Source organism: Thamnophis elegans, chromosome Z (assembly GCF_009769535.1).
Source record: "Thamnophis elegans isolate rThaEle1 chromosome Z, rThaEle1.pri, whole genome shotgun sequence".
Classification (NCBI taxonomy): domain Eukaryota; kingdom Metazoa; phylum Chordata; class Lepidosauria; order Squamata; family Colubridae; genus Thamnophis; species Thamnophis elegans.
Window position 1 is genome coordinate 63001446 of NC_045558.1, and position 22480 is coordinate 63023925.

Sequence of the window (22480 nt, forward strand, 5' to 3'; positions counted from 1 at the left end):
GCAAAAGATAATCTTCCCAGCGTGTCCATGAACACTGGACGGCTGCTCTTCTGGTTTCTGGTGCTCCTTCGTGTATAAAGAGTAACTAGCTGGCCTGCCGGAACCCGGCAGAGCAACCGGCGAAGGCTAGCGTGCGGAGAGAGATGGCTCTGTTTACCACTTCTGGCACATGTGCCATAGGCTCACCATCACGGTCATAGCTAGTTCCCGAATATATGCCTTAGCAGTGTCTCCTACATTTTGTAATGAGATTTCTTCTTTTGTATTCTCTTGGCGGGGAGGAGTCCATTTCTTTCTTCATACTTTGTACAAATTCCTTATCTTTTAGTATTGATTGATTCAATGTCCATCTCCATTTTCTTTTTTCTCCTTTCCACTTAACTCCAATTGGATTATGATCTGCCCAAGTGCTTGCTTCTATTTCTATTTCTTGCACATTTGATTTTAACTCCGGTGACATCCATATCATATCTATTCTTGACCAAGACATATATCTATTTGAATAAAATGAGTATTGATTTTAGTAATTATTGTATGCAGCTTTTCATAAAAAAGTCATTTTTTATAATTTGGTGCATAGATTGCTACCAAAAGTGTTCGTTTATAGTTCGTTGTTACCTCCACCATCAATATTCTTCCCTCTTCATCTGCATGAATTTGTCTTGCTTTTATTGGTTTTTTTTAATATATACAACCACACTCTTTTTTTGTGCTAATGATTATAGTTTCCCAATTTTAGGATATTCCAATAATTTATTGTGTTGTTTTTTATGTGGACTTCTTGAAGATAAATAAAATCTAATTTTAACTTTCTTAATTTGTTAAAAGTCCTTTTCCTTTCATAGAATTCAGTCCATTTATATTAATCGACAGTAGTTTTATTTCATCTTCCATAGTTGTACGTGTAGATAGGTCTTATTGTTCTGGTTGCTCTTATTTCTCTCTGTTCTTTTGTCTTTGAACCTTCTCGATCTGCTCTCTCCTTTAATTCTGTTTCATTTTATTTTTGTTGTACATTTCTTCCTCCTACTGCTTCTTCTTGTTTCTTGTCATCTATCTCCTCTCTCTTTTTTCCTCATATGATCCAAATTGCTCATCATAAAATTGCTCTGATTTCTTCCTTTGATCTATGCAGATTACCTGGTTTCCTTCAGGTATCAGCCATCTGAAACTTACTTCATGCTTAATTAATTGTCTTGTCAGAAATTGGTATTGTTTTCTCATGTCTCTTCTAGGGACTTGTTTCAGAACTATTATTTTTATCTCTGTTCTTAGTGCCTTCTTGGTAAATCTCACATGTACCTCTCCAGGTAGTTTATTTCTTGATGCATTGCTTGTGTATACTCTAAATATTTCATTAATCTCAGCAAGCCCCTTTTGCTTGTCCCTGTCCATGGCTTCCGCCAACAATTCTGCTATTATCTCTGCAAGTTTCCTTCTTTTTATTCCTCAATATTCTGAAATCTCAAGAAGTATTCAGCTTTATCCATCTCCAACTTGATTACTGTTCTCTCAAGATTTTTGTCAGCTGTGTAAGTCTATAATCCATCTCTTCCACTTTCTTCTCTGTTCTGATTTCTCTATTTTCTGCATCCTTTGTCATTTTTGGTTATTGTTTGTTGAATATTCTCCATTTTATTATCCATATTTTCCATTCTTTCTTTCATGTCTTCAAAATGTTTTGTTGTGGCTACTTCAAATGTTTGGAGCATTAATTTCAGTTCTGCTTGCATAGTATTCATTATGTTCATTTTTTCCTACTGCATCATGCTATCTAAAGATCTTTATCTTGCTGGACTAGATGCAGCAGCAGCTGCTGCTGCTGCTAAGGACGCCAGTGTATTTTTTTTCTCCCTACTTTGCTTAAATTTGAAGTACTAGTCATTTCCAGTAGTCTTGAGATTCTCAAAATTTTTTATAAAAAGTAATCAACAATAACACAAATAATATTCTAATATTCCCTCAATCCCCATCAATTTCCACCTAAAGAATATTTCAGAAATCAGGCCACCACCAAAATCTCCAAATAGTTACAAACTTGCTGTTATGTAGTCAAAAAATAGGAAAATAGAAAAAAAGGAAATAAAGTTCCTTGTTAAACTTCAGGTTCTTGAAACCCTAATCCTTTCTTCTCTTGATAGATTTAATAATTTAGGCTTGGTGGACCTAAGTGAATTATAAATTTATCAAGAGAAGAAATTGAATTATAAATTTATCAGTTTATAATTCACTTAGGCCCATTGATAAATTTATAATTCACTTAGGCTCACCAAGTCCTAACCACTCAGGTTTATAAATCATCTAAAAGAAAAAGTTCAAACAGGAAGGAAAAAAGAAAGTTCTTTGCTGCTTTCCAGCTTCTATTTATCTGTTTAGCTTTCATCTACGTTCCAAGAGCTACACTGTTTAAAAAGTTACAGTGTTTCACTCTCTGTCTCTGCTGTCCCATAAACAATTTGCTAGAGCAGGTGTTAACAAACAAGCTTATCTTCAATACACAGTCAAGATCCTACTTTCATCACTTTAACTTCTCTGCAATTTTCTTCAGTAGATATCACTGTTGCTCTATTTCTCTTCTTTCTCTTTTGTTATCTTAAATTGTATAACCTGCTCCGCTTTTTAAAAGTCCCAGGAGTCCAAGTTTCATATTCCAAAAAGTTTCCAACTTAATCTATCGTATTTTAAATCACCAGTCCGACTTCCTAGCTTTAACATTTCTTCTCTTTTTTTAAAAAAAAATATTCCCTCTACTTCCAGTTCTATAAATAGCTCACAAGTTTACTCGCTGATATTCTTGGGGGTGGATAACAAACAATTCCACCTCCTCTTCTTTGAGTCCCACTTTTTCCCGGATTTATTTTAAAGGAGTAAATTCCACAACAGAAGTTGAAAAAAATCTCACCCAGATCGATCACACTGTTTCTCAAATTCTATGCTTGCTGTATCGATCGGCTGTCATAGCTGTGGTCAGGGGCGCAGTGACCGTCCTTTTCTTCCCACCATATTAAGAGCTTCCTCCACAACAAACAAGTATACAGTCTCTTTGTGATCAGTGGGGTGTCCTCTGTGTCTTCCTCACCCCTCCAGGGTAATTTGATTCCCTCAGAACCTCCTGGCAGGTTGAATTTTGTGCAATTCTACAGAGCCCCGTGGAAATGTATCATATCACCGTGACATCAGCTCCCAAGATTCCTTTTTCTTTATACAATTTCTTCCAATAATCAAACAATGTTATCCACAGATTAAGTCACTTTTTATACTACTGCAAGTTCCAGTCAGGGTTTTCTATATTTTAAACCTTCATAATCTTCCATTAAAAGTTTGTTTCACTTTTGGGTCTATAATCTTTCTCCGTCTGTTAATTCGCCGCTTTCTTAGCATTTTGGAGAGTCTTTTTTAAAAGTTCTTTTTCTTGGGTTTGGATCTCTAGTACAGAAGTTGAAAGTCACCACACCTAGTTTCAAAACTCTGTCCACGAACAGCTGCAGCTCATTATCTCGTTGTCACAGCTTCAGTTTTGCTAAAATGGCCATTGATTCTGCTGCCAATGAAGAGGGTTTCTTTGGATCAAGCGAGGAAATTGCTGTTTCCTCACGATCTACAAAGCATCCCTCCTTTCTTCACCAACCGTCCGGAGTGACTTTGACCCTGCAGGGTCTTCTGACAGGCAGGTATTGGCTGGGTTTCACAGTGCCTTCCAGAGCACCACTATACCATATCTTTCCTGCTATGACGTCAACCAGTGAATCTTCTTCGCAAGGTTTTTGAAGTGGTTTGCCATTATCTTTTTTCTGGGACAGAGAGAGAGTGAATGGCCCAAGGTCAACCAGCTGACTTGTGCCTAGGAGGGTCTAGAACTTCTGTTTCTAGCCTAGTGCCTTAGTGCCTTAACTACTACATCAAATTGGCTTTCTATTAAATCTATTTTATATCAAATTATTATAGCTCCTGTATTTAGAGGAGTATTATTTTACTTCATTTCATAATATATGTTGTTCTATCATCCAACCAACATTTTGTTTTTAATAATAATTTGTAAAATAGATTGTGCACACACCTGCGTAATTGGGATGTAACTTTAGTCCCTTCAATGAAAATGTAACTTTATAAGGTTTCTTCCTTTTATACATTTAATTGCTTGTGTTATATTTTTAAATTCTTGACTTGGTCTTGGACCTTAAATAAATATTTTTGTTATTTATAAATATTATGGTAATATTTTTAAATCAGCAGACACTATTTGTTTTCTTAAATGGGTTCTTTGAAAGAGATGTTACTCAGTTTAATTTCTCTTGTAGAAAGAGGCAGCGAACAGATCATAGTCTTGAAATGGAAAAAAATCCACAAAAGGAAATGGATGCTGTTTCCACTCCAAGAAGAAGAATTATTAATCTAACCAGTGTATTGACTCTTCAAGAAGAAATTAATAAAAGGGCAAATGCAAGTAAGTTATTTATTTCTTTCTGTGATTAGTTTCTTACACTGTCTGTAACCTTTTTCAACAATTTAGCAGCAAGGGAGGACTCATTTGCTTGTAGAGTGTGTGAATGTGCTATGCTGGATGGAGAGGTGTTGCTGGTGATGAGAGCTGGTAAAAATAAAATGCCTCAGAATGGCCAGCTTCCTCTTCCAAGGATGTCTACTGAGGACAGTTGGTGGCTCCGAGGTTGGGGAAGTCAGGGCCTAGGAAATGAGAATAGGGCTACTATTTGAGGATTAGAGTCAGGTCAGAATATTATGGTAGCAGTGGGAAGGAGGAAATATGGTGCCATTTTCCAGACACTCATTTCTCCAACCAGCTGCTACTACAGAAAGACAGAACGTCTTCATCACGTTATTTTCCAGAATCCTAATTGAATTAATAGAATTAATAGAATTATCTGTTCACTATTTGTTTATAAATTATAAATTATTTTATAAACTATTTTATTAAAACTATTACTTTGTGAATGGGTGTTCAAATTGAAAGATCTGCAAAATAGAAAGCAAAGTTTGATTCATATTCTTGATCAAGCAACAGGGTTAACAAGTTGTGTATTTCTGAGCAGCAAAGTAAGAACTTAATTCAGAGACTAGATTGCAGTTAAGCTGATGTTAGTGTGAAAACAATCTCGTGTACTTTTAGATACAATTTATTGTATAGGAGAATCACTTAGAATTCTGTAAATATTTTGAAGGAAATAAAAATAGTTGTACATTATATGAGTAGATCTTCTTAGCTCTAAGTTTGTATGTTTCAGAACAGAATATCCATATGATAGATATAACTCAAGCTTGGCTGGCATTCAGTTGATAGTAATCAACATATCTTGATCTACAATTACTAGTGATTTATTATTTTGTCCTTCATATTTTTCTCCTAGTACAAATAGCCAATATATTAATATTATCAAGTATTTTGAAAAATCTGGATTGGATTTTAAAAGTTTATAAATAGATATTGTTTTATTTGAGTTGAATTTAGAAATGGGTTTAAATATTTGCTAACCGTCAGATTTTTGGCAACACATTTCTTATTTAAATAATATATTTACTTTTAAACAGAAAAAAATAAAATTTGCAGTCAGTTTTACAAATAGGACAATTAAAACTGGCTTCTTAATTTCATACAGTTTAAAAGTAACTAAAGTAGATTAGAAATAAATTGCAAAATCCATAGTGATTTTTAAAGAGCAATATTATTGCTAATTTTGTAGGATATCCTAAATGTAAATAAACTTGTTATTTCAGGTCTTCAAGAGCTGCTTCGTGATCATTCCTTTGTTGGATGTGTTAGTCCTCAATGGGCACTGGTTCAGCATCAGACAAAACTTTATCTTCTGAATACCACAAAACTCAGGTGGTAGTCTGAATGTATTGTTATTTTTGTCAAAATAAAATGATTTAATTACCTGAATTAGGAAATAAATATTAAATAGATGTTCTGGATTGCATCTTAGCTTTTGCATTTTGTTTATAGCCCAGAAGATGGGAGAAAGCATGGTCCAATTTAAGTACAACTTTAGTATGTGATTGGTGATAGAATATAGAACTCTTTGGAGCAATTTGTTGAAGATAATGATATTTTGAAATAATATATAATTAGCAGTTGAAGGACTTTATCAGCATTTTGTCCTACGGGTTTATATGTGATAAATATTAGCTTCAATATTCTGCTAAAATAAGTTGATACACCATTGATCGTCACTTCTAATTCATAAATTAGAATATAATTTGTAATCTAATAATTTGATGGTAGACCTTAATATTCTGCAGATGCTAAATATATAAGAGAATGTGCATTTAATTATTTTTGTTTTCTTTTGATTCAAGTCAAGAAATGTTCTATCAGATCCTTATTTATGACTTTGGAAATTTTGGAGTTTTAAGATTATCAGTGAGTATATTTTGGGGTGGGTTTAAATTAGATACTTTACTAATCCTTTTAAAGATAGTAGTTCTTTTTATACATTTTAGGCTCGCATATAAGACATTGTAAAGCAAAACAACAAAAAATTCAGCCAGAGATCTATCTAGTTTTGATATCTATTTCTAATGGGCCAATGGTGAGAGGTACAAAAGAATGCAGAAATAGTCACCTGTTCCCAAGTGCTGACATTGTTACTGACTCAATTTTCATCAAGTCTTGTTGATATAACAAATTTTTAGGCATGAGGCTTATATTCCGGCAATATTTGGAAGACAAATATGGTTTTCTTATGCTCTGCAAATATTTACATGGTCTGTTTTTAAATCCATACATTGTATGGATACAATGCCTGTCCCCATTTATCTGTAGCTTAGTTTTTTTGATGATTTCAAATTTTAGTGTTATGAAGGAAATAGAAATTGCTTTTCCTACCTTATTTGCTCAGAAATTTATGAAAATTTTGCCAAAATGTTTTTGAAAGATCAAGAGTACAGAATTTACTGGATTTCTCTTGCTCATATTCTTGTAGATATCTACAAAATCTTTTAATGGTTAGCAAGATTTTTCCTTCTGTTTGGGGAGGGGAAACTGCAACTTTTCAAATACTGTTATATGGTTGCTAAAACAGCCTGAATAATAGCAAAGTATACTGGAAATTTCAGAGATTTCCACTTCCAATAATGTTATGTTTAAGAATGTTTTTCACTATACTAACAGAACCATACATTAAGGCATTTGGTAGAAATGCTGATTTTAGGGATACCTTACTTAAAAATAAAAAACTAACTTCATATTTAAACTATTAAGTATTTTTGATATATACAGTACAGTGTGTTCTAGTAAGATATAAAACTTTTATCTATTTGCCTGAGTTCCTCAGACTTCCTTCTAGAAAATATGAGTTAATCTTCAGACTTTCTCTTAACCAGTGTATATTGGCAAAGTTCATCCTTTAATTTCTTTAACTTGCTCTTTAACTTCCTTGTTCTTCAATTTTCCAGTCCTTTTACTGTTCTTAGCAATAGTAATTAACTATCATAATGACTGCTTCTCCCTCCCCCACAACCCCCATCTCTTCTATACAGGTCTTGCTTGCATATGTGTGTGTGTGAGTGTGTGTGCATACACAATATGCATCTTAGTTTGTGTGGCCTTTTGTTTTTTTTCTTTGCACTCTGAAATAAGATTTTTACTTATCTATCAATAGCTTCCATGATACCACTCAAATTATCCTAGATCCATGATGAACCTATGGCACATGTGCCTCAGGTGGCACACGGAGCCATCTCTGAAGTCATGTGAGCCATTGTGGTAGGTCACTTGCAGCGTGCATGCACAAATGGACCAGCTGATTTTTGGCCTTCAAAAGGTCTCCAAAAGGCTGGGGAAAGCTGTTTTCACCCTGCCCAGGCTTCAGGAAAGTCTCCGAAGCCTGGGGAGGGCAAAAAAAAATGGCCCTACCAGAAGTTCAGAAATGAGCCGTTTCCGGCTTCCAGGGGGCCTCCAGGTGCCAGGGGAGGTTTCAGGAGAGAGAGGTCATGCATGCATGCACGGGAGGGAGAGCAAGGGGGTGTTATGCAGGAATGTGCTAGGGGTGCGCAGGGGGAGTGAATTATGGGTATGGGCACGCGGACATGCGCTATCACACACAGACACACGTGCGCTTTTGCTACCCAAGCCAAAAAAGTTTAGCCATCACTGTCCTAAATGTATTAACTTCTTGCTTAATATGTTTTATTATTTTATGCCGCCCAGAGCCCTTATTTGAGGGACTTGAACAGTTCAGGAATGTGAAATATAAATAAATAATAAAAATCATCACAATTCGCTTGCTTTTCCCAATGCTTTATTAGTTAACTATTACGGCTCATTATTTTTCAATATTTATTCTTTTATTATTTTTAAATAGTGACAAAAAGAAAAAGAACCAAAACAAAGATAAAAATACATAAATTATCATAGAAAAAAGAGCATTAGAAATGAAGTAAAATGCAGATAGTCCTCTATTTACAACCATTTTGTTGTGATCCCAATTAAACAAATCAGAACCCTGAGGCTAAGGTATTCTCTAAGAATTTCTTTATTGGGTATATCATATCGTCACAATCAAATGAAAAACCAGTTCTAAATGTTTTCACGTGTTTCAGTATAATTAAAATAGGAAATAACTCCCATCCCCAAAGTTACAAGTCACGTTGGCCAATTAGGTTAATTGGCCGGCTCTCCAGACACTCTGCCTCGTCTGTACCACTTGCAGAGATGACCTTGGTTCTCACGAAAAAGTTCTGTGTTTTGTCTAGTAACACATTTCATTCTCCCTCTCCCTCCCCACTCTGTGTTGCAATTGAGGAATAGAAAAATGGCTTTTGCCATGTTCAATTCGAAGTTAACAGTTGGATCTTCTCTAGTGACTGAGGGATACCTGGAAAATATCAATTATAGATAGGTTAATTTCCTGTTATCCCCCTCCCATCACCAGGCAGTTCCTTTGGCTTCTCAGGATATTTTTCATGGAATGTCCTGACTAATTTCTCTGCTCTAACATCCCTAAGTGGCTTCTGACAGGGGGTAATCCTTCCCCTGCACTAAGTATTGCAGTTTTCCCTTATAAAATCTTGAGTCTAGGATCCTTTATATTTCATAGTGGGTTTCCCCTTCCGCTACAATAGGACTGGGGGATGCCTGAGCTACCAGCCTCAACACCAACCTTATTATCGGCTTCAATAAGCTGCTATGATAGTCCAGATCTACTTTCTCTAGGAAGCCTGGAGTTTCAGTTCTACTGTTACTAGGTTGATGATTCTTATAATAGGGAAAGGTCCTATAAAGGGCCCAGTTTTTTGCAAGGCAACTTCAGTTTCAGGTACTTGGTAGAAAGGTAAACTTTCTCTCCTATGTGAAACAGTCTCTTATAAAACAACCTTTTATCTACTTGTTCTTTTTGCATCACTGTGACTTTGGCTAGTGCTCATTTCACATTTCCTCGGGAGTTTTTAAATACCTTGCTAACCAGCTTTACATGCTCCTCCATTGTCTCGGTAAAGATCAGAATATCATCTAAATAGATAGGCCCCCTTTATACAGATGATCATGAAGCACTTCGTTAATCAGTTGCATGAACACGGTGGGAGCCCCTTGGAGACAGAAAGCATCGCTTTGAACTGGAAACTACCCAGGAGCAGTTAAAAGCAGCCTTTCATTCATCTCCCTCTTTGATCCTCACCTTAAGCCTCCCTCAGGTCTAACTTTGTGAAGATCTTTTCCTTCACTAGGTGAGCCAGTATGTCCTTCATAAGAAGGAGTTGTCCACGCACATACTGTTTATTCCTCTAAAATCCATGCATAATCTCACGGCCCCATCTTTCTTTTCCTTGAATAACCCAGGGGCTGCCATGCGGGATTTTACTGGCTGGATGCAACCTCTGGCTAGGTTTTTGTCAATGTATTCTTTTAACACTTTGGTTTGAGAAGCTTTGGTGCTGGCAGGATTTCCTTCTCCCTCCCCAAACTGGCAATTGAGGAATAGAAAAATGGCTTCTGCCAGGTTTGATTCAAAGTTGACACATTCATTTAGTGACAATTCAAAATTACAACAACATTGAAAACAGTGACTTATGGCAGTTTTCACGCTTATGACCATTCCAGCATCCCTATGCTCAAAATTCAATTCATATTTGCTTAACAACCACATGATTCAGTTAACAACTGCAGTAATTCACTTAACTGTGGCAAAAAAAAAATCAGAAAATGGAGTAAAATTTACTTAACAACTGCCTTGCTTAGCAATGGAAATTTTGGGCTCAATTTTGGTGTTGAGGACTACTCAAAGGAAAATAAAGGAAAAGTATAATACTGTACATTACTTTAACAGTAACTACAATTATATATATATATATATATATATATATATATATATATATATATATATATATATATATATATATACATACATACATACATACATATACATACATATACATATACATATATATACATACAATGTAGTTATTATTTAAATACATATATATTTCTCATACATTTATATAACAATCATTTTTATTTTTTTAGTGTTTATTTTTTTTTACAAACATCAATGTGTGAACAGTGTGGCACCTGGGTGTCATACATTGTAATACAAATAAAACAAATAGCATTAGTCATAGTTATTACTTTCAACCAACATATTTTCTAATAATACATATTTATATAAAGTTGCAATCTGTCATTATTCAATTATTCCATGTTTTTTCTTATTATTGCACTTATTTTATTATATAAAAGTATATATATTAATATTCCCCTTTTCTCTTATTTCTATCTCTAATTCTAACTTTTAATCATGCCATCCTTTGTTAAAACATTTTTTCTATCCTATCTAACTTCTAATCATGTCATCTACCTACAAAAAGAAAAAGAGAGGAAGAGAAAAGCAAATCAAAACAACACCAAGAATGAAAAATCATCTATCCATAATCTCTTGCCCACGTCATTACTTTAATTGCTGTGCTTTTTTTCTTTTTGACTTGTGTCCCATATTCCTCTCTAAGATCTGTATCTCTTTCTACATCTGCTTCTTGGCTGTTCAATTTGAGTATTTTTCCCACCTCTTCCCTAAAAGGCATTCCCAGTACTGCGTCTTCCAAATTTTCTATACATTTCAAAATTTAATAATTTTCTCTTTTGTGTCTTCCCCTTTCAGTCTGGTATTTCTCAAAATTCTTAGATACTGCTTTAACAAATAATTCTGAGCAAATAGTTCCAAATTATTCCTTATGGTTAAGTTTAAGGCAAAAAGAAATTTGCTCCCCCAGTTCCAGTCACTGTTCACCTACTTCACCTTAGCACCCGTCTTAGTTGTGGTTCTTCGGTTGTCTCAGCTTTGTGGCAGACCAGGTCAAACAGGAGAGCTGCGACTCTCCTCAACCTCCTTACTTCATCATCCCCTACAAGGCAGCTTTGGCTCTTCTCGGAACTCACCAACAGGGAAGTCAGCATAGGGAACGCGGAGACCGGTTCCTGTGACTAATATTGCTACAATGTCAATCAGAATTCTGGCTTCAACCAGAAGTGAACAATCATTTTTAATCTATTATGTTTTGCATAAATTAGTCCTCTATTTAATTTCATTCATCCATACAGAATCTCTGTCTACCAGATTCCATTCATCGGTAGCAAGTTCAATCAGGTTCTCAATATATTGATGGGTAGTTGCTTGATACATTAAAAGTAGAGCTGTGATGTTTTTGCATGCTGTTCCATCCTTGTAGATATTACTCCCAGAAATCCACATGACCCGCATACACATATCTTTTAAGAGCCAAAGTGTGGTTTAATTCTCAAATTTATTTTTATAATTTATTATTTACATACTTGTTATGTGTATTGATTACAATTTATATTTAGCTGCATAGTCTCTGCAGCTGTTCAGGATTGATAAATTGTATTCTAATTAAATTGTGGAAGTGTATTATTGCAGCCTTACACAGTATTTAATCTCCGGGAGGGTGACATGCAATTAATAATTTTCATACCCCATCTTTATAATAATTCATATAAAGAAATGTTCTCAGATTGTCAATCTTTTGGATGCTTCTAGAGAGAATATTGTTTTCATAAACAATAATGTTTTATGTTTCTTCTGTATATCTAGGAAGCAGCTCCTCTCTTTGATCTGGCTATGTTGGCCTTGGAGAATGCTGAAAGTGGTTGGACAGAAGAAGATGGTCCAAAGGAAGGCCTTGCTGAATATATTGTTGACTTCCTATCAAAGAAGAGTGAAATGCTAAAAGACTATTTCTCCCTTGAAATTGATGTACATAGCATTTGGCTTCTAAACAAGGAATTTATGATTATTAGGAATATACCCAATTTATTTACTTTAGTAATTCCAGTACATATAGTCTTGCCTAATGAGGACAATTGGAATTGGCAATTTTGTTGTTAAGCAAAGTGATTGCAACTGTACTTATGATCCTACTTCAGCATGCTTTGCTTTATCGACCTACAAAGGTTGTAAATGCAAGGATTGGTTACAAAGATACTTTTTCATGATTATCATAACTGTAAGCAATTGCTATACAAGGCAGTCGCAAAACAAGGACTATCTGTATGAAATAAATGTATGTATGTATGTATGTATGTATGTATGTATGTATGTATGTATGTATGTATTTAAAGTCACAACCCCTGGTATGCCCGAACATGGGAGGAAGTCTACAGCTTCCATTCTGTATCGGCTCATTACAAGAGACCATCCAGACAGAAACCCAATATTTTTACTGTTGCCTTTGTTACATTTGTGTTGTATTTGTGCTGATAAATAAATATTTATTTATCAGCACAAATACAACGTGTGTGTGTGTGTGTGTTCGTAATCTGGCATTTTAATTGATCTAATAGAAATAGCTTACAGTGGGCTTTTACATATGCAACACTTGTTCTTTTGTATTTAATATCTTCATACATGTTATTAATGTTCTTTGCAGTCATTTTAAACAAATGACTTTATTGAATGTGATAGTGAAAATATGGCTTTCTGTTTGCAGGCGGGAAATCTTACTGGACTGCCGCTTCTGATAGATAATTATGTTCCTCCACTGGAAGGGCTACCTATGTTTATCCTTCGTTTGGCCACAGAGGTATGTTGATATTCAGCACAAATTACTATTTTTCAAGCCATATGCAGTCATGGTTAGGTCATTTTTATTTCTTAATATTCAGCATGAGAAAAGATAGCAAAAAAGGTGTTCTAAAAAGGCATCTCTGAACTGAGGCCTGATTATGATTTATTTTAATATTACCAGTTCTGTGAAAGACTTAAGTTATGGAAAACGTTAATTCCTTTTTTCCAATCATGCATCCAACTTCTTAAATTACAATGGGTTGCCAAATCTCTTATCAAACATAGTTTCATTAATATACTTTCCATTTTAGAAACATGACTATGATCACTATAATCTTCTGCCATTTATCTCTATAAAGATTATGATAGGATTGTTTGTAAGGCAATGTACATAGTCCATTCTTCAGTTTTTTCCCCACAAGAACCATGTGGTAGCTTGAGGGTAGACTTGAATCTGGATCTCCTAAGTCCTTGTCAACTCTTTAACCACTACACCATATTAGCTTGCTTTCTTCATTCTTGGGATATCTCCATTCATAGGAAGTAGAACCTGCAAATAGGTGACTTTTAACACCCCCCAAAAAAATCTTTTATATATTCTCAACTTAGTCTGTGTATGAAAGATACTTATGAAGTTTAATGTTACATAGATATATACAAATATAACCTAAACAACTAATAAAAATTAGATTAAACAATCAGAATGGAGTGTTTCAGTTTCTAGCTGTCATATCATCACCATCACTAAAAGGTTAAAACTAAAATATTATTTATTCATGCATAACTTGTCTCTCTGTCACTGACCATTTCACTAAATCTAAAACTATACTTTTTTTTTTTAACCAGGTAAACTGGGATGAAGAAAAGCAGTGTTTTGATAGTCTTAGTAAAGAATGTGCCATGTTCTACTCTATTAGAAAGCAGTATATATTGGAAGAGTCTGATCTCACTTTTCAACAGGTATTGTCTATAGTAGTAAAGAGTGAACAGATTGGATTTCATCTGTAGCCATCATGTACTAGAGTTACAATTTCCAGATTTCCCAGTCTTGTCTTAGAATTTGGGAAGTGTACATTTAGAAGGCACCAAGTTTGGAAAAACAAGAGCATAAAAGCTGTACTTGTAAATCTTGTATCTAGTGTTATTATTTGTATATGTAAAGACCAACCTCTCCCCCTTCCAAAAAAGTACAGACCAGTGATGGCTAACCTTTTTCTCCTTGCATGCCAAAACCCCGAGTGTGCACACCCACATCCATAATGCAATGTGTCCCAGCCCTTGCGCATGTGCACAAGACTCCTTCCATGACCACACCCCCCCATGCATGCATGTGACACCCCCCCCCCCCTGCATCCCGTTTTGAACCTAGCAGGCCTCCCTGAAGCCACCTGGGACAAAAACTGCCTGGGTGTGTGTGACACACACACGCACTTGGCCTGTTTTGGGCCTAGCAAGCCTCCCTGAAGTCTCCTAGGATCAAAAAGTGGCTGCGGGGGGACACTGCATGCTCTCCTCCACACCCTCACACATTCACATGTGACCCCCTCCATGCATGCATGCTTATCACCCGCATGTGCAGCAGAGACCCAAAAATCAGCTGGTTGGTGGGAAGCTGAGCTGGGCGATGGCTTGCGTGCCCACAGAGAGGGCACCGTGTGCCAGGTTCGCCTTCATAGGTATAGACTCTTGAAAACTTTGTATATCAAAAGTGTATTTATTTATTAATTAAATGTATATGCTGCCCATTTCACTATCGAAAGTGATTCTGGGCAACTTATAGCAACATAAAGCATAAATATAAAAGCATTAAAATTGAAAACCTTTAAGCAAAAATTAAAAACCAAAAGTTCAGATGTTGCAGAGGCAGGCTTTTGCCTCTGACTCAATTAACCACTTCCAGCATACCGTTCCCCATTTGGCATCCCAAGCCAACAAGCACAGAGCTCAGTTTTAAAACTCTTCTGGAAGGCCAGGAGGGTGGAGATAGGCCTCCAGTTGCAAGATGTTACAGGGAGTCGGACATGGCAGACAAGGCTTTTTGGATCTGTTAGCCAAAATTACTTGGCTGGTAGAGTCCATAGGCCTTTTCTGCTTGAGCAAGTGGGGTAGGCCAATCCCATTGGGCAAGATATTTCCTTAGATAACCTGGTTCCATGCTATGAAGGGCTTTAAAGGTGATGACCAACATCTTGAATTATGGAGATAGACGTGCTTTGTTTTTTAGTATCCTGGAGGAGGATGTTTTCCCTATTCTTCCTTTCCCTATATATTCTTCATTCAGCTCACATTCTTTTATAATGATTTCAAATTTTGTTAACTGTCTATCTTTCTCCTTGAATCTTTCTTCCATTTTTATCCATTTCTCTAATTGTATTAAATTCAACCAATGTAATTTAACATTTGCTAAAATATTTTTTGGTTGTGTTATATTCTTTATCTGTTTTTTTATTTGTTTCTCTTACATACCATTTTAAATATACATTCATGATTGTTATTCTTCATTTATCATTCTTATACATTTATTATTTCATTTAATAGGTTATAATATACAGTTTGGGTTGCTTTATTTATCAACCCTTCCTCCTTTTGTAACACCCTCCCTCCCTTCTCTTCCTTCCTCCTCTCCTTCCCCTCAATTTAATTTGTCAATTTAATAGGTTAATATGCCGCCCTATCCCGGGGGACTCAGGGTGGCTTACAAATACGAATGAATAAAATAACACACAGGGGAAGATACAAACAATACAAACAGTTTAAAAACCCAACATACAACCGATTTAATTGGGAGTTGAACCTGATTTGAGTCAGCAACCCCAGGCTTGCCAGAACAGCTAGGTTTTGGTGGCTTTTTGGATGGCCACAAGGGTGGGGAGGGTCCGGATCTCTGCTGGTAACTCGTTCCACAGAGCCGGAGCAGCTACAGAAAAGGCTCTCCCCCGAGTGGTCGCCAGTCGGCATTGTCCAGCCGACGGCACCCGGAGGAAGCCTAACCTATGAGTTCTAATCGGACGTTGGGAGGTCTGTAGCAGGAGACGGTCTCTCAGATATCCAGGTCCAGTGCCATGTAGGGCTTTAAAGGTAATCACCAGCACTTTGTAGCACGTCCGGAGACTAATAGGGAGCCAGTGCAGCTCGCGGAGGATAGGTGTAACACGGGTGTACCGAGGTATACCTGATATTGCTCACGCGGCTGCATTCTGGACCAACTGCAGTCTCCGAACACTCTTCAAGGGCAGCCCCATGTAGAGTGCGTTGCAGTAGTCGAGCCTTGAGGTGACCAGGGCATGAGTGACCATTTGAAGTGCCTCCCGGTCCAGATAGGGTCGCAACTGGTGCACCAGGCGAACCTGGGCAAAAGCCCCCCTGGTCGCAGCCAACAAATGATGTTCTAAAGTCAGCTGTGGATCCAGGAGGACACCCAAGTTGCGAGCCCTCTCTGAGTGGTGTAAGCTTTCACCCCCCCCAGGCTAATGGATGGAAAATTCGGACTATCCTTGAGAGGAAACATCAAAAGCCACTCGGTCTTGTCTGGATTGAGTGCCAACTTGTTCCTTCTTCCCTTCCCTTTCTTCTATTCCTACTCTTCCTCTTCCCCTTCCTACCCTCTCTCCTTCTTTCTCTCCCTTCCATTCTTCTCTCATTACCTCTTCTTTCCCCCGTCTTCCTTTCATCCTCCTCTTTTTTTCTATTGTTGTTGGTGTATATTTCAACTCAGTTTATGTTTCCTAGGGATGGTATTTCTGCCAACCCAAATATAATTTAATATCGTTTCTTATTCCCTTACCTTCACTAGTCTACCCTAATTATGTTTTCCCCCCTTTATATCTCACTCTTGAATATATACTTTTATATTTAATATTTTCATTTCTGCTTTCCCCTTCTTCCCTCCCCCCCTTTCCATTTAATAGTACGTCGTCTGGGTACTTTATCTTCTCCCTACTTTCTTTTCTAGCCTTGAAGTACTCCGATTCCTCTTTATCCTTTATTTTCATTGTCAACCTATTCATCTCTGCACAATCTAACATCTTTTTTATTATCTCTTCGTCTGTTGGTAGCTTATTTAATTTCCAATTTTGGGCAAATAGAATTCTCGATGCTGTAGTTACATGTATAATCAAAACTTCACCTGCTACTTCCTATTCATTATATACTCATACTAGAAAAAATACTGGGTAGAAATTTTAACAAATGAAATTAATACTTGACAATAAGTTGGATATATTTTTGCTAATGAACTCTTTTGCTAGAGGTTTGATTAGAGATAGTTCTCACTTAACAACTAAAATTGGAATTGATAAGTCTATTGCTAAGTGATGTCATTAAATGAAACATCTCGTAACTGCACTGGGAATGTCAATTCTGCTGGACTCAATATGTGACACCACATGACCATGGTTTCTTGTCAGAAATCAGCTATGAGGCTCATGACCATAAGACATTATAGTTTATAGTTTTTTATAGTTTTATTGACATTTATAGGCCGCCCTTTTCCCTGAGGGGACTCAGGGCGGCTTACAATCAATGGGAAGGGAGTGTAAGACAAAACATAAGAAAGAAAAAAATGTGAATAAAAAAAAAATAAACCAATAAAAACACAACATTCATTCAGCATTCGGGTGGGGCGAGGTTCGGATCTTATCCCCAGGCCTGACGGGATAGCCAGATCTTGAGGGCTGTGCGGAAGGTCTGGACGGTGGTGAGGGTACGAATCTCCACGGGGAGATCGTTCCAAAGCGTCGGAGCTGCAACTGAGAAGGCTCTCCTCCACGTAGTCGCCAGTCGGCACTGACTGGCGGATGGAATTCGGAGGAGGCCTACTCTATGCGATCTGATGGGACGGAGGGAGGCAATTGGCAGAAGGCGGTCTCTCAGATAGTCAGATCCACTACCATGGAGGGCTTTGTGAATGGTGAGTAGCACCTTGAAGCGCACCCGGAGATCAACAGGTAGCCAGCGCAGCTCACGGAGGATCGGTGTTATGTGGGCGAACCGTGGTGCGCCCACGATCACTCGCGCGGCCGCATTCTGGACTAGCTGAAGTCGCCGGATGCTCTTCAAGGGCAGCCCCATGTAGAGCACATTGCAGTATTCCAGCCTAGAGATCACAAGGGCTCGAGTGACTGTTGTGAGGGCCTCCCGATTCAGGTAGGGCCGCAACTGGCGTACCAGGCGAACCTGGGCAAATGCCCCCCTGGTCACAGCTGACAAATGGTGGTCAAAAGTCAGCTGTGGGTCCAGGAGGACTCCCAAGTTGCGGACCCTGTCTGAGGGGTATAAATTTTGACCCCCCAGCCTGAGTGATGGAATATTGGCCAAATTGTTGGGAGGGAAGCACAACAGCCACTCGGTCTTGTCCGGGTTGAGTACCAGTTTGTTAGCTCTCATCCAGTCCTTAACGGCCTCAAGACCCCGGTTCATCACGTCCACCGCTTCATTGAGTTGGCACGGGGCGGACAGATACAACTGTGTATCGTCTGCATATTGATGGTATTTTATCCCGTGCCTCCGAATGATCTCACCCAGCGGTTTCATGTATATGTTGAATAGTAGGGGGGATAAGACCGAGCCCTGCGGCACCCCATAAGTTAGGGGCCTCGGGGACGATCTCTGCCCCCCCACCAACACCGACTGCAACCTGTCCGAGAGGTAGGAGGAGAACCACTGCAAGACAGTGCCTCCCACTCCCACCTCCCGCAGTCGTCGCAGAAGGATACCATGGTCGATGGTATCGAAAGCCGCTGAGAGGTCGAGGAGAACTAGGATGGACGCATGGCCTCCATCTCTGGCTCTCCAGAGATCATCGGTCAATGCGACCAAAGCGGTTTCTGTGCTGTAACCGGGCCTGAAGCCGGACTGGAAGGGGTCAAGATAGCTAGCTTCCTCCAATGTACGCTGAAGCTGGAAGGCCACCACCTTCTCAACAACCTTCCCAACGATAGTTATTAAGAACGGCTGGATCCAAGGATGGTTTCTTCAGGAGGGGTCTCACCACCGCCGCTTTAAGTGCGGTGGGGAAGTGCCCCTCCCGAAGGGAGGCGGTAACAACCGCCTGGATCCAGCCTCGTGTCACCTCACTGCTGTTGGCAACCAGCCAGGAGGGACACGGGTCCAGTATACAGGTGGAGGCGCTCACAGCTCACATAGCCTTGTCCACATCCCCGGAGGCAACATCCTGAAACTCAACCCAGAGATGGTCTGCCAAGTTATTCCCCTGTGTCTCGGCTGGATCTGCGGGGGTGGAGTCCAAGTCCGACTGAAACCGAGCAACTTTGTCCGCCAAGAACTGGACATAATCCTCCGCCTTACCCTGTAAGGGGTCCTCTGCCTCCCTCCTATTTAGGAGGGAGCGGGTTATCCTAAACAGGGCAGCTGGGTGGGACTCGGCGGACGCAACCAAGGTGGCAATGTGTGTTCTTTTAGTTGTCCTTAGTGCCTGGATGTATTCCTTGGTGCATGCTGTCAGAAGTGCTCGATTCGATTCGGACCTATCGGACCTCCACACGTGCTCTAGGCGTCTCCTCCGGCGCTTCATCTCCCGGAGCTCCTCGGTGAACCAAGGAGGCCTCCGGGATCCGCCGACCCGGAGGGGCCGTAGTGGCGCAATCCGGTCAAGAGACTCCGATGCTGCCGAGTGCCAGGCAGCAACAAGAGTCTCCGCCGAACTGTGGGCGAGAGTATCAGGAATATCCCCAAGCTCCGTCTGGAACCTTAGAGGGTCCATAAGTCGCCTGGGGCGGAACCACCTGGTCGGTTCCTCCTCCCTACGGTGGGGGTTTGGCCTCCGGAAGTCTAGTCTCAGTAGGCAGTGGTCTGACCACGACAGGGGTATGATCTCATTACCCCTCAGACCAAGATCACAAATCCACTGCTCCGAGAGGAATACGAGGTCGAGCATGTGACCCACTGAATGGGTTGGGCTCCGAATTACCTGGGTCAAGCCCATGGCCGTCATGGAAGCCATGAACTCCTGCGCCCCATCAGAGTGTTCACCGAGCGAAGGCAAATTGAAGTCCCCCAGGACCATAAGCCTGGGGAACTCAATTGCCAGCTCGGCTACCGACTCAAGGAGCGAGGGGAGGGCTGCTGCAACGCAGTTGGGAGGCAGGTACGTTAGCAGCAGACCCACTTGACCCTTGAGGTCCAACTTCACCAGTAGGGACTCACACCCGACAAGCTCCGGAGCAGGGATCCTACGAGGTACCAAAGACTCCCGGACAACAATAGCCACACCGCCACCCCTTCCCTGGGCTCTCGGCTGATGAAGCACCTGAATTATGAGTTGTTTATGCCAGTTGTGCCCAAATTAGGATCATGTAACCATAACAATGCTGCAATAGCCATCCTAAACCTACTTTTTCATTGCCCTTTGTATGAATAGTTGCTATTTGGGAACTGGAGATTACTTGTATATGATCTGATATGGCTGAAGTTTATGTTTAGAAGCTTATTAGACAACCAATACCCAGTTGGATAATTGATTCAGACGTGCTTCCTCTGTGTTATTTAAACAAGAAACATAGAATAACCATGGATGGGCAAAAAAGCTGTAGGTGTGAAAACAACTTCCAATTTCCTGCCAGTTTCCCCATTGAGCTTTATTTTGGAAAGCTGGTAAAGAGCATCAAAAATCTTCCTTGTTTCCATCTCTCCTCCCCTATTCTTTCCTCTTGCCTTCTTCCTTCTCTTTTTTCTTCCCTCCCTTCCTCTTCAAAATTCTTGCTGGCCTTGTGAAGTTTGCTATGAGAAAGTCAAAAACTTTTGATCTTTGAGTATATAAATACTGGCTACTTTTGAAATACAAGCAATTAAATTTGTCAGATGTCATTTACTAGGTGTTTATAATTTGACCTTTCCATTTTTCAGCCTTGGATAACAAGATTTATTATACATATTTGCTATGAAAAAGAATGAACATATTTCATCTTAATGTTTATTGTAGGATGTGTAGCACATCCACATTGCAGATGAGTTCAAGTAAAGGTAGTCCTTGACTTACAATTGAGCTCAATTTCTATTGCTAAGTGAGATTTGCACCATTTTACCACCTTTCTTACCACATTTGTTGATTACTATAGTTGTTAAGTTAGTAACATAGTTGCTAAGTCAATCTGGCTTCCCTATTGACTTTGCTTGTCAGAAGGTTGTAAATGATAATTGCATGAGCCCAGAACACAGTAACCATCATAAATACAAGTCAGTTGTTAAACATCAAAATTTGGATCACATGATGACAGGGATGCTGTCATGTTTATAAGTGTGAAAAATGGTAATAATCACTTTTTTCAGTGCTTTGTAACTTTGAACAGTCACTAAATGTTACAAGTTGAAAACTACCCGTATACTGAAGCTGAGATGCTCAGGCTGTGGACCATGACTGGTCCAGGGTGCACCAGAAACCAAAGAGAAACAAAGAAAGCCACATCTGTGCACACACAGGATGTAGGCAGCACATGAAACCACATCCTTCTCTGGTCCATGGAAAAACCTCAATCTGTGGAACCGGACCCTGGCGCCAAAAGATTTATGGGCTGCAGTACTAAAAACAACCAGGTATTAGACTTTATGGGAATTTTAGTCAGTCTTTGCTCAAACTGTTACGTAAAGTAAAAAACAAACCTATCCTTGCATTTGTCATTCATTTGTATCACAGTATAGGCAACACTTGACAGGGAAAACTTACAAAACGTTCATTTTTGCATGGATTATTTGTAACGAATGTATAATTATTCTAAAAATGATAAAGAATTGAAAACTGAAAAGAGATTGAACAAATTAACTGTTAGACACTTAGGCATATCTCTGATTATTGTTATATTATTATAATGACTTACAAATTGAATTGTCAACTTGGAATCTAAAAAGGCATATTGTTATTCAATAATGCATGTTTTAAACTTCGCTACGAACTCTGAGATATTAACACTGCTTTTACAGGTTGAAGAATCTGGAAAATGTCTGAGATCATGGAAATGGACAGTGGAACATACACTCTACAAAGCTTTTCGGTCATACCTTTTACCTCCTGCAAATTTTAGAGAAGATGGCAATGTTTTACAACTTGCTAATCTACCTGACTTGTACAAAGTTTTTGAGAGATGCTAAATACAAATATTTAATCTAGAATTATTTAATATATTTTCTTTCTCATCATTATAATCTTTAATCAGTTATTGAATATTACTGCATAAATATCTGCATAAAAATGGCTATTGTATGGTTAGAAAACTAATCCACTGTTGTTCAACGTTTTACAATATCCACATATTGTACAGTGAGCAAATAAAGAAAACTTAATTAAACTCACAGATTTCTGTTTATAACCAAAAATGTGAAGAATATTTAAATTCTCATCCTACTATTAATGAACGATACAACTGATGAATTGGAAAAATATGGAAGACCAGAATTCTCTTTTCTACTTGATCCTATTTTAGTATTTCTGCTGGCAG

At 38.5% G+C, this 22480-nt stretch overlaps 1 protein-coding gene across 2 annotated transcripts in view; it reads left to right on the forward strand.

The window, feature by feature from the left end:
* Window positions 1–22345, forward strand: part of MLH1 (mutL homolog 1) — a 98204-nt gene extending 75859 nt beyond the window's left edge. For both annotated transcript variants that reach the window (XM_032235185.1, XM_032235183.1), the window contains 7 exons: window positions 4299–4444; window positions 5731–5839; window positions 6313–6376; window positions 12060–12221; window positions 12955–13047; window positions 13878–13991; window positions 21966–22345. In XM_032235185.1, the coding sequence (XP_032091076.1) occupies window positions 4299–4444; window positions 5731–5839; window positions 6313–6376; window positions 12060–12221; window positions 12955–13047; window positions 13878–13991; window positions 21966–22133 (856 nt within the window). In that variant the 3' untranslated portion in view covers window positions 22134–22345. The remainder of the gene's footprint in view (window positions 1–4298; window positions 4445–5730; window positions 5840–6312; window positions 6377–12059; window positions 12222–12954; window positions 13048–13877; window positions 13992–21965) is intronic.
* The last annotated feature ends 135 nt before the right edge of the window (window positions 22346–22480 follow it).